The sequence below is a fragment of the Anas platyrhynchos genome, chromosome 13 (genome assembly GCF_047663525.1).
Source record: "Anas platyrhynchos isolate ZD024472 breed Pekin duck chromosome 13, IASCAAS_PekinDuck_T2T, whole genome shotgun sequence".
In the NCBI taxonomy this organism is placed as follows: domain Eukaryota; kingdom Metazoa; phylum Chordata; class Aves; order Anseriformes; family Anatidae; genus Anas; species Anas platyrhynchos.
Genome location: NC_092599.1, coordinates 5,388,695 through 5,401,140, shown reverse-complemented (window position 1 = coordinate 5,401,140; position 12,446 = coordinate 5,388,695). Strand labels below are relative to the sequence as shown.

The window sequence follows — 12,446 nt, the reverse complement described above, 5'->3', positions numbered from 1 at the left end:
CTCCCTCCCCATCCTCTGACGTTGCCAGACCCTTACATGCTCATGGAAAACCCACTGAGCACGGTGGGGGCTGCCTGTTGGACCCTACAAACGGGATTTGGCTTGCTTAGGGTTGGAGAAGGTGCAACGCGACCTGATAGCACCTCACCAACCCCGCACCTCTCGGCATTAGGCAGGGCTCTGACCCCAGCCGCAGCTTTTGGAAGCACGGGAGCTTCACCTCCTGCACGCCTCCTGTGATCCTGCAGCACACAGAACAAAAGGATCGCCCTCCTAGCCCTCTTTCCCATGCAAAAAGAGCTTCTAATTGTAGTCTAACAAGACACGGAGCAGACACTGCCTGCCTAAGCAGTGAGACACCTTAATAGTGGATGCAGCTGGTTGTCAGCCTGGCCGATCTCGCATCCAGCTTTGAATAAAAGGCAGGGCTGGCTGGGCCCAGCAGCAGGAGCTGGGGAGTACGGCCCCAGCAGGACCACGGGCAGGGAGCTGGCATAGCCCCTGCCTCAAAAAACAGGCAAGAGGCGATTTGCTTAACTCACGTATCAACCTGATGCATTTAGTTCAAAAATCACTTTTAAAATATCTTTTTTTCTCAAGGGGATGGAAATCCAGAGAGGGGCCAAGCAGCCGAGCACTGCTCAGCGGCAGCTCCAGCCCCGGCACGCTTCCTGGGCCAAGAGCGATGGCAAATTCTCACCAAGAGCTCAATTACCTCAATTTTTGGTTTTCCACCCAAGGGATCTTTGCGTAAGGCAGCAGGGATGTGTGCGCCGTGCTGCAGCACTCCTTCCCTCGGGAAGCGCTTTGTGGTACGTGCCGTGCCCGTAGGGAGGTGCAGCCACCGCCATCCCAGTAAGCTACTGGGAACAGCAATCTCCAGACAAATCTGGCGATTCAGACCAAGGAAACATAAAAGATTTCTGCCCGCAGGAATGCACCCCACCCCGATGAAGGAAATTACCACCCTGCCGGCAGGGCTGGAAGAAGGGCTGCGTTTCAGCCCCTCAGCAGCAGTTTGCTGGCTGGCACGCTGCCTTCAACTGAAATCCTTTTTTTTTGTTGTTGTTGTTGTTTTAAATTGCTCTGCCTGGCTGCAAAAGGAGGCATTTGAGGGGATGGCAGGAGAGCCAAGCTGCCCCACCTGCAGCAACTTCTGACAGAAGGAGGCAGACAGCTCTCACCTGTGCCAGCATAAATTGGCAGAGCTCACCCGGAGGCATCCCTCATCTCTTACATATTAAGCCAGCAGTCTAAAAGCCTCTTCAATCACATTTTTTCTCTAATGCACTGCGATCGGTCCTTGCCAGGTTCTCACTGGCATGGGCTTTAACAAGGATCAGCGATGTCTCAGCAACGAACAATGCGGCTGTCACAGAACGTGCGCGTTGTGGGCCACGAGCTCGAGCAACTTTCTGCACATCTGGAAGGAACTGAGTTTCAGAGCGGACTTGTAACAGCTCTGTGTTTATTTTAAATAATTATGCGAGCTTAGTATCTTATGTCTAAATCAATGGCTTCTCCTTGGTGAGAAATAAACATAGTAAAAGAAGTCTTTGCATGATTAGATCCGCCTGCTGAGAAGCCTGCACAAACCCTATTGTGTTCTGAGCAATTCAGCCAAGCAGGACAGAGAATTTACATTAAGCAAATGTTCTGCAAGGGAAAACTTTCAGCATCAGCATTTAGAACGTATATGTGGAATTAAAAGAAAAATATCATAAATATTACCCGTTTCAAAACCAGTGTGCTCTAACAAAAACACTCCTGAGAACATAATGTATTCAAGATGACCAGCATTAGAATTGAAATCCTTGCAGATCTGAAACAATACCAGAGCGAGATTACTTTTCCTCTTCAGACATTGGAGTTCATTTATCACCAGGGAGTCGCCCACAGAAACACAATGAAGTGGGAGAAAAGGTCCAAAAGCAAGCAGGCAGCCTTCTCAAATTCCCATTCCTCGGAGTATCACCACGCTTTGGCTGAACGCTGAATAAACTCGACCCACTCCACAGTGCACGCTCCAGAAACGAGGCAGGGCATTGTTTCTCTCACCAGGGAGAGGAATATGGGTGGAGATGAAAGGGAGAAGTACCCTGTTTTGAGACAGCATCTCAAGTTCTGCACCCTGGGACCCATTTTATGTGTTTCCTAATCAATTCAGAAGAGACCTGGGATGGGATCTTGGCATGCCACCCAGACACCGCTCCCCAGCAAGCAGGAGGCATTTCTCCAAGCAGGAGACATCTCTGTGTTAACTGCAGCTGAAGGCAGGGTATGTCTGCAGAGCAGGACTGCAGAGTTAATCCCAGGTCTGAGTTGAAACCTGAACACGGGCTGCAAACCCAGGCTTTTTATGCCCTGTGAGACTTCGGGATTACAACCAACCGAGCCAGAGCGTAACCTCCAGCCAGTGTGGAGCCACAGCTTTTATCTAGGAAGAAAAAGACAATTTTCCTAAATGACACAAGAACAGCTCTCTGTCTTCAGTCTGGTACAGCAAGGCATTTCCCTCGGCTCCCATCACTTGCAGTCCAGGGCGAGCTGTAAAATTTGGGTCCACTTTGCTGGAAAACACTTCAAAAAATTACAAAGTTCCAGGAGCAACTTAAGATTGACAAAACTCCTTTCTCCAAACAATCTCAGGTTCACCAGCAAAATATCAATGGCTGGAATCAAACCTCCGCAGCCAGCGTGACAGAGGCAGGCAGACACAGCAGGTTCTCCTGGTCCAGCCCCGACCTACAACAACGCACGGGCGAATGGGCTGCGCTGCTCACGGGTGACTGACATGGCATGCACAAGCTTTGGCAAGGCAGATGAGTATCTGGGATTGCTTCATCTGGTTCTGTCTTGCAAGTTGTTTCCTGTGAAGAGCATTCAACCCTGGACTTCACGCCACAGTGTTGATCCAACAACAAAATCTTGGGATAACCACTGTGCTCCGAGGCTCATATTTAGGTCTCTTTGCCTGAAGACCTACTTGGACAAAGCCAAAAGGTTTCACTTTTTGAAGATTACCGTTGGGAATTGACACTGCATTAATAGATGCAGCTAATTAAAATATGCATATAGGTTTTCTTCTGAATGTGGATTTATCTCTGAACAGAAACCCGTGATCAACACGTTAAGCAAACGCAGCTACGGCTGGCAGCAGCCACGACTGTTGCACAAAAGGCACAAGGAGCAGAATAAAGCTGCCAGGTGGGAATTCAGGTGGAGCGCAGGCACCAACTCCAAGTTCCTACCTGAATCTTGGAAGCTTTCCCATTTCAGCAGGTACCACAGAGATTTACACAGCCAGAGATCACTTACCTTTAAAACTAGGAAAGGCCATCCCAGTCTCCATTAGATTTGACTCAGCCTTTCCCCGTTATTGAGTTAATTAGACATGTATATTTAAACATCCCTAGTTGGAGAAGTGGAGTACAAGTGGGATGCTCTCTCCCAGATGGCTGGGGATAAACACAACAGCAGTTTTTATCCACAACATAAACAGCAGGATAACACCAGCACATGGCAGTTGTGAGTTTGGCTCCATCTTGAAGAGGAAAGCAAGAAAATTCTGCTAAATCCAGCAAAACTAGCACTTCTGCTCAGACAGGCAGACAAAATTTACATGCCTATTCCGCTCTTGCTGTTTTGGAAAGGATGGTTCTTGCTGACTCCTTGCAGATTTTGACAAGCTATACAGACTCCTCTCTCTGAAAATATATTTTGATGCATTCATAAATGTGAACAAACAACAACGCTCGTTGAAAGCAAACTTCTGCCTGCCACAGCACTCGCAGAAAGGCTATATAGCTGCACTGAAACAAACGGCTGTGTCTTCAGCAGTTTAACTTCAGCGATTTTTGTCCCTTCCTGTTAGCACCAAACACAAATCTGCAAATCCATTGCAATACCACTGCTGTATAATACTAAAGCCGTATCCATCCTTGCTTTTTGAATCAGCTTATTGGCATTAAACTTTCCCTCTGCATTTAATTTCTTCTCTCCCACCTTCCCTTTTGATCTCTGTTCTACATTGTATAATTATAATTAGTGCGCAGCAGACAACTTTTACCATTTCCATTGTAACACTTCCACTGCAGAGGTGACCTTTGGGTGCTGTTTTTTTCTGTTTTGTTTCATTTTTTAATTTTATTTTTCCTAAACACAACTCCTGCTGCATTCAAAGGCAACGCCTCATAAGCAACTGTAGCAGGGTGTGACTTGTTATCTGGGTCCTGCTGACCTTAAAAAATTTTCTTAATCTGCCTGGTTGATGTTGTAAACTGAAATCCCACAAGCAGAAAAGTGCTTGGCCAAGCAATGCTTCTAGCCAGGCAGGATGTATTTTCTTGGAGAGAGTTGCTGGTCACAGCAGGACATCCTGGCTGGAGAATGGTCTGCGTTTGATCTGATTGGGAAAACCTTGTAGATGTTGTCTAAATATAGGCAAGTGCTCAAGAACAAGAGGAGATGCTTTATGTTCTTCTTCGACGATTGATGGCTGTATTAACATTTTCTAGGGTTTTTATTGTGTCACTCATTTCAGAACATGCATGGTAGGAGAGACCTAAAGAGCTTTACTGAACAAAGTGAAGGAAGGACTTGAGAGTTCAACCTTGGACACACGGGTATATAAGTACAGCACAAAAGAAACCAAGTCATAGCCTGCTCTGGAGAAAGAGAAGATCATGTTGGGAACTTGAAAGGGAATTGCTCTTCACAAGGAAGTTTTGTTAAGCCATGTTTTCTGGCACAAATACACTAAACATTATCATTTTGCAAATGTAAAATTCCCTGGCAGGAAGCACACGCTTCATGTGAACTCCTGCCCAGATCATTCCAGGGAACAGAGAACAGCAAGCTCCGTGTCTGCATCTCCTTACAGCCTCAATGTTCCAGCAAAGACATGACCAAAAAAAACCCCACACATATCCAACCCAACAGCACAGTTCCTGCACGTGCATCGCTGTCTTTTCCCCACTGCCGACCTCTTCAAAGACTTCCAGGGCTCAGTCCTGTCTCAGTGAGCCTTACACATCTACAGGACTGGATGAGTTCCCAACATATCGTGTGCTTGAGCAGCACAATGGACTTCCAGGGCTGCCAGCAGAAGAGCCTGTTAGGGCTGACTGATGGATGGCTGCGAGGGAGCCAGCAGTGGAATATGGGACCCTCTGCCTTGTTTCAACAACAGCTGAAGTTGTTGGCAGAGTTTACTCTGCAGGAGACACACTGGGGAGAAAGGGGGTGGAAAAAGAGCAGAACGACTTCCAGTGTTTGGCGTTTACTCTCAATCCCCCCTTATAAGTCATTGCATCATGAAAACATACAATCGCCTACAAAGGCCTGCAGTTTCACACAGTTCTGCTTGTATTTCATGGACATCAGTGGATCTTCTCATTATTTTTCACACAAATTACACTTTTGAAAGCCAAACGAAACACTGCTCAAGTACATGGCCTTTAGTTTGGGATTTGCAGAAGCCCAGTTCCTTCACGCTTCTGTAGTTATCCCTGGAGACTGCTGAAATTCCTGTAGAGACCATTCCGAGACCACCAAACTCAATATCACAAAGCTGCTGAAGGGAGCTGCTGGCTGTAGTCGATTACTTTCCAGTATTTAAGCAAGGGGGGGGGGAGAATTTTTATTGCCTGAGTACTAAAAGGATTCTTTTGCCTCCAGCCCTTTGTCTTTTGCTCAGTTGTTTTATAAGCAATAGCTTAAAAAGGTACATAGTGGCATGCAACACCTCCCCACCAACCCAACAAATACAATGATATAAAAAAACTTACTTTTCTGGGCTTGACTTTGTCTTGTAAGTCGTACTGGCCTATCCCTTTATAACTTATTCCGAGCCACCAAGGGATTCCTTGTTTATCCTAAAAAAGGGAAGCCTGCATGAACTGTGAGCTACTTAAAAATTAAGCAATTCCAAGATCACAGCCTACTTCATTCTGTGACGAGTACAAGTAGGTAAGGAACAAGGACATTTTATGCAAACAAACTGATGTGAAGTGGATTGCTAAAGTGAATGTTGAAAATTTCTTCCATTGCCTTCTCAGGCAGAGGCAAGAAACTACATGGTGGTTGTGCAAAGTGGACAAAAAAGCAACAGCACTGTTGAAACAAATGGGTGTCACTCCTTGCAAGAGGTGGCTGTGAGGAGGAAAAGGTAAAGGAGAGAAAAAAAATGTGGCCAATGACTGCATCCACTAAACTCAGGCATGACACAGCTGCAAGAGGAGAACAGTGCAAACCATCAGCTTCCCAGGTACCACTGTCAAGGCCACGACTGAAAGTAAGGAGACATCACCTCTGCTGAGCTCTTCTGCAAAAACCACATTTGTCCAGTCTCTGCTCTACAAATGGAAATAAATAGTGTATTTCCATCACTCTCCAAAAATACTGTTCAACTATACAGCATTTTCCCACTCTACATGTGCACCCGCTACTCGTTGCCATTTAGAAGCGCTTTTCTACATTGTATTTTTTCTAGTCTTGATTAGAAATGTCTCCAAAAATATTAATTGTCTTAAATCTAGAAGTGATATCCAGTTTAATTAAGCTGGTATGAATTTAGGTCCTAATAGCATGACTGAAGGTTTTCATAGAGGTTCCTTTTTGTTTTCTATAGCACGTAATGCCTTGCTTCTCTCTGAAAACATTTTAAAAAGAGAACTGGAGAGGGAAAAGGTACAGAGGTTGAAAAATGTGGGGTTTAATTCTGACAGACGGGTACTGAATCATCAAAATACTCCTTTAGGAATGCAATCACATGTAATAAGCCAAGCAATCACATTATCTATAGACATTTACTAACCTTTACTCCATAGTAATGAACTCCATATGTTGGCAAAGCTTCTACCACTCTCATGTACCTGTAGACAGATTTATAGTGTATCAGATGATTTTCTCTGGAGGAAATCATATCTATTAACATATTTTTTTTCACACATACATTCAGGACATGTCATTTATCATTTGCATATTTTGAAGACCTTAATGATTTAGTGCCCATGTTTTTGGAAAAAAATAGCACCCGGGCTCAGGGAAAGATGTGGTATTTTGGCCCAGATAAAGTAAATGGTAGATTTCTCATACTACAAAACATTCGATCTCCTATCAGAAGTTCAGAGAACTGAAAGCAAAACTTCCAATTCTGAACTGAATGTGCAAGTCTTTTGGGAAACATTGGCAGGAGAGATATGCCTATAATTATTTCATGATGGTGCTTTTGTTAAAATAGATAGCTTTCAAATGAGATTGTTTATGGAGTTGTAGAATTATTTCATGACGCAATTCAGACAACCACTGAAGAGATAATTTTTTCTCTGTTCCTGTTGGAAGAAACCCCTGAATTATTGGGACAAAGTTGCAGGCCCTAAGCTATGGGACAAAAAGAGCAAGTTGTCTACAATATGCAACTACAGCAATCATCTCAATCTTCTTGGTTCCCTGGGCTGTACTCATCCTGCAAGACCTTGTTTTTTGAAAACTAAATTCTGAGCATTTGAACACACATGCATTTGTTTTCCTTACAGAACTTAAGGTAACATCCTTAGACTAAGTGATAGCAAGCAGGGTATGGAGAAGGTTTTTTTGAATAAATAAGGCCCATATTGTTTCTCTTACGTTTGAGGTATTTGAAGGACAAGATACAACCTTAAGTGGAAATCTGTAACATCTAAAGCTTGAAATACTTTAAAAATATTACTCAGTAAACATAATTCTGACAGATACAAAAGGCAAAGTTGGCAAGCAATAATAACCAAAAGAGCCTGCATTGCCACTTCTCAACAAAACAGAATAAAGTTCGTAAAAAGATCATCTTCAGAAGTTAAGTGTCATACTCACTGAACAATGGCTTGTCCTCTGGTCAGACCTTTAATTTGTGTATAATGTTCAATTACTCTATCCTCACTGCAAAACAAGCAGAAAAAACAATTTAGAGGCTCAGTGACTTTTTTTCCCACATGTGATAGCATTTGTTGAAATTTGGGTGCCTGCTCAGCATGCAGAGAAGCGCCCCTCTGTACGCTTCTCACTAGTTTTCATTTTGTTTCTTGCTGATTTCTTTCCCACCTTTCATTAAGCAGTGTGGAGCTGCCTTCTAATCCCCACCACTGCATGCTGCGTTCCAGACTAATTACCAAATCATTTCAGATCAGCCTGCTCAACTGCAGATGCTGCTGCAGAATAATAGTACTAATTGTATAAATTCATTTTCACATTCTAAAGAAACCAAACTTCAAAGGATGGTTAGTGCTCCATATGTATGGCAGAAGTTGTTAAAACAAACATTTTCATTCTAGTGTATTCTTTTCACCTGACGTTTCATAGACAAAGAACTATAGATTTGTCAGCAGTGACATTTTTACATTTTTCCTGTTACATACTGTAACATTTTCTTTTAGTGGAATGAGAAATAAAATGTGCATTTAAGTGTCAGACACTTGAATGCAAAGAGAAACCAACAGTATTTGTTCTGAAAGAAAAAATCATAAACCTAAAAATGAAATAAGTGAGGGAGTCAAACTTGAATAAAGGGCATGAATTACAAGGAAACAAAATTATTCATTCATCCCAAACGTTGTATTCCTTTATGGTAGATTCAAGCCACAAAACTGGACCTGCCTTTCTGTTTCCACCTTTTCCATCTCATCTCTTCCCCATTCTGTTGAGGAGTGAGAGCAGCTGGGTGGGCACCTGGCACCAGCCAAGGTCAGCCTACCACAGAGGCTCTGCTGTTTAGTAGTTGAAAAGGTGCTCTTTGCAAACACAGACTTGGCCGGGATTCAGATTCCATCTCTTTCTAATGCATGGTGCCCACTTACTTTGATCCAGCAATTTAATTTGAGCGAACTTTCAGTCAGGGATTTGCATCGGATCTTGTGTAATTTATAACCTTCTAAAATTGGAAATGCTTGAACACAAGCAATTAGCCGAGTCTTTTAAAACACAGGCTGAAAACTTTTAAAACATTTTACAAAACTGTTTAAAAGTGATCTTGTCACTACTACCCATAACAAAGATTTCCATTTTAAATGAATCGAACAGCTCACCAGTAAGCAAGCGATGGATGCTCCTGCAGCGTCTTGGTAGGGAAGACAGGCAGCGTCTTCAAATCTTTCCTAGTGTTTTCATCACTAAAAGCAAAAATGGCACAGAGTCAGGGCTGGTGAATCATTCATGCAAATTGCCGGTTTCAGCGGAAGGAAAGGGTTGTATTTGCTACCCAAGAACAAGGTGGATTGCCCCATATCAGGCCGTCATAGCAACGTAACTCTAGAGGCCCTCTCATGTGACAGTAATGTACATGGTGTCATGCAGACTCATGTTGTAACTCATTATACAGACACGTGATTATCGAGTTAGTCAGGCCACTGTGGCGGGAGTGTGGTATCAATATTTATTTTGCACACACTCAGTTTGCAAAGTACAGACTGAGCTCTCAACAGCTGCAGAAGGAAAGCTTTTGCCCAAAGGCAAGGCTTGCAGTGCTATTTTTGCTCTATCTTTGGCTAAAATCCTTTGCAGTAGACAATAAATTCCATGAAGCAGCATGGCATTTGTCAAATCTCAGAGTTTGACACAGATCCGATTCAAAACAAAGGATTTCAGTTCATATACTTTGAAATATTTTTACTGGAAGGAGTTTTCCTGGAGTTCACATTCTGCAGAAAGTTCAAATATTTTGGACTCTAGGCCCAGCCCCGAACAAAATACAGGGTGTTGAAATATGTGAATGCAATTTGTCACAAAACCAACAGCAAACAGCAGAATATTTTAAAACCTATTTGTAGGCATCAGTAAAATGGTGAATATTTTCTCCTTATATGCTCTATTAATTAATCAGCTGAAAGTTGCACGCCTCATTTCTGCAGGATTTCTGCATGCCTTCACAGCAGCAGGAGCAAGCACGAACACGACTGTTCTGTGAAAAGAATGCAGCAGTCATGTTCATCGGTATCTGCCTCGACTTCTGCAGCCAGGCTTTCCTTGAAGGTGTTTCCCTGCTCCCAAGCTCTGTTTTCATCAGCGTCCATTATTACAGATCCCGTCTGAGCTGCGTTGCCCCTCTTCCCTCAAAGTGACTTAGGTGCACCTGAGGAGCAGATATCAGCACAGAAACCTGCTCTGACACCACACATGATCCACCGCAGGTGGAGGAGGCAATGGAGGTGCACTGAACCACTCACACCTTCAGTCTCACAGCAGATGTCACATGGAAGGCGCAGTAAATTAAAAGTTTTTGTGCCTCCAGCGAGCGCAGGCTAATTGCTCTCCAAGGTTCTTCCCCCAGCCCTGACAATGCACCTCAGCCCTGACTAAGAGGGACCACCTCTGGGGACCAGGAAACAGTTCAATCAACAGCCTATTTATTCTTCAGCGCCTTTGATGAAGTTGCCAAGAAGGGGGGTGGTCAATTAGCACGCAGGAGCTGTTGTTTCTGAGCTCTGCAGCCGGAGCTCTTCTGCCAAGAATATGCACTTTTCTTTGCAAGCTGGCCAGCTCCCAGCTGCCACAAATGGGGACATCTGGGTAGAAAATCAGGATCTCTCCTCTCAGTGCTCATAGGGCTAGCGCTCACAAAAGCAAAAGGGGTTTTTATTCACCCCTTATAAGCTGGTTGATGGTATCGAAAGGCTGCAAAACATCCTAGCTTGCAGCACAGAGACAGGTTACCGGGGCTTTGTAGGGCCACGTGAAAATGCAGACAGATCTCACCCTCCTGAGGTCTCCGAAACCAGAGTGAAAATAAACCAAACCAAAAAGACCATCCTAAAGCTAAACAAAGCAAAACAAAATGAAAAAAGAAAAAAGAAAAACAAAAACCAAAGCCCTGAGCAACCTGGTCCTAACACACAGCTGACCCTTCTCAGAGCAACAGGCTGGGCTAGATGACCTCCTGAGCTCCCTTCCAACTCATATCATAAACTCAGGATAATTTATTATTAAAATAAAGATTTCCTACTATTTTAAGCCTGACTCATAACTGTAATGGCTGCATTAACAGACAGGGCTGGCAGGGAAATACAGTGAAGTAGGAGAGGGTTTCAGAAGGAAGCGATAACAAAATAGCTCATTTTTACCACACAAAAGGGTTGTTCCTCTAAATATATAGGTTCTCAACACAAAAGATTCATAATCAGAGGTTTAATAGCAGGTCCCTGACCCCCCTATGTAGAAGCCTCGTTGCCGGTGAACAACAAAACGCCCAAGTGAGGGCTGAGGCAGTGACGAGGCTGATGCTGGGAGATGAGAGCTGAGCCCCATGGGTGCAGCCCCCTCTCTCCTGGCCCCACGGCAGGGCAGGGCCACAGGTGATGCCTGAGCTGCCACCACAGCAGCTCAGTCAGGAGGTCCCAAGCTCTCCTTCACCAATCGTTACGGCATCAGCAGCCTCCAAGGCACCATTTTTCCGCAGAAACGCCACCAACCTCAGCAGCCGTGTTCTACCATGCACGGAAATGCCACATTATGTCCCACACGTTGGGACATCGGTGACTAAAGGGCTGCCATCACTTCCGTGCTGTGAGGCGGGACCCACCCCTCCAGCACCAACCCAGAACCGCGGGCCCTGGGGCAGTGCGTTCGCAGGCAGAGCCCAGGGAGCTGTGACAACTTTTAGCGGAGCTGGAGCTTCTCTGTTCTCCTGCCAACCTGCAAATCTACCCAACGTCTCGTAATAGCAGCAAATACGCTCCTTTTAGGAGGCCAAGTTGCCCCTTGGGACTTGCCTTGCTGAAGGGACCTGACCTCGTAGCTGGTTCAAACGCAGTCACGTCTCGTTGATCTGCAGCTCTGCACCCTATCAAAATGGACTTATAAGGCCTGAACGTCTCCGAGAAGCCACATGAGAATTTTATTTTTTTTTCCTGCATAATCCTGAAATTAAGCATGAAACAATCCTAGAAAAATGCGAAAGACCTGGAGAACAGGGCACAGCGCCTCGCACGCTGAACGCCTTCAGAGCAGGCTGGCACTCGGCAGCACAGATCTGCTGACTGCGCACCCAAGGATTAGCATTTGGGATGATTCACAGCTTCGTGGATAATAAAAGCCTCAAGTGGACCTCTTCCCTCCTTCACCAGAGTTCATTATCACTTCATCTGCAGAGAGGAGACCAAGCACGTCTCCCCTTGACCCTCGGGATCACTTTCCCAAGCCCTCTGAGCCCCAGCCATTCCCCGGAGGTGACGACTGCAGATAGCAGGAGCGACGGCTTGAATTATTACCTGTTCCTGTTTAGTTTCACAACAACCACAAGGCGATGCAGAAATCAGAGGGCAGCCAGCCCTGGCTCCAGCTGCCCTGCCACCCAAACAGCCGCCCAGGCGAGAGGACAAGCGTGGTGCTCGGCGCGGCCGTGGCTCAGGGCGGCTCTCCTCAGAGCCGCGGCAGGCCCAGGCCAACGGGACCGAGAGGGCCCCGCTCGCTTTTTGTCT

At 45.1% G+C, this 12,446-nt stretch overlaps 1 protein-coding gene across 8 annotated transcripts in view; it reads right to left on the bottom strand.

Annotated features, from left to right (window-relative positions):
* FRMD4B (FERM domain containing 4B) overlaps positions 1 to 12,446 on the bottom strand; it is a 115,227-nt gene that overhangs the window by 17,039 nt on the left and 85,742 nt on the right. For all 8 annotated transcript variants that reach the window (XM_013091821.5, XM_072044147.1, XM_021266706.4 and 5 more), the window contains exons 8-11: positions 9,060 to 9,143; positions 7,852 to 7,917; positions 6,818 to 6,875; positions 5,790 to 5,876 (exon numbers count right to left, since the gene is read on the bottom strand). In XM_013091821.5, coding sequence (XP_012947275.4) covers positions 5,790 to 5,876; positions 6,818 to 6,875; positions 7,852 to 7,917; positions 9,060 to 9,143 — 295 coding nt within the window. The remainder of the gene's footprint in view (positions 1 to 5,789; positions 5,877 to 6,817; positions 6,876 to 7,851; positions 7,918 to 9,059; positions 9,144 to 12,446) is intronic.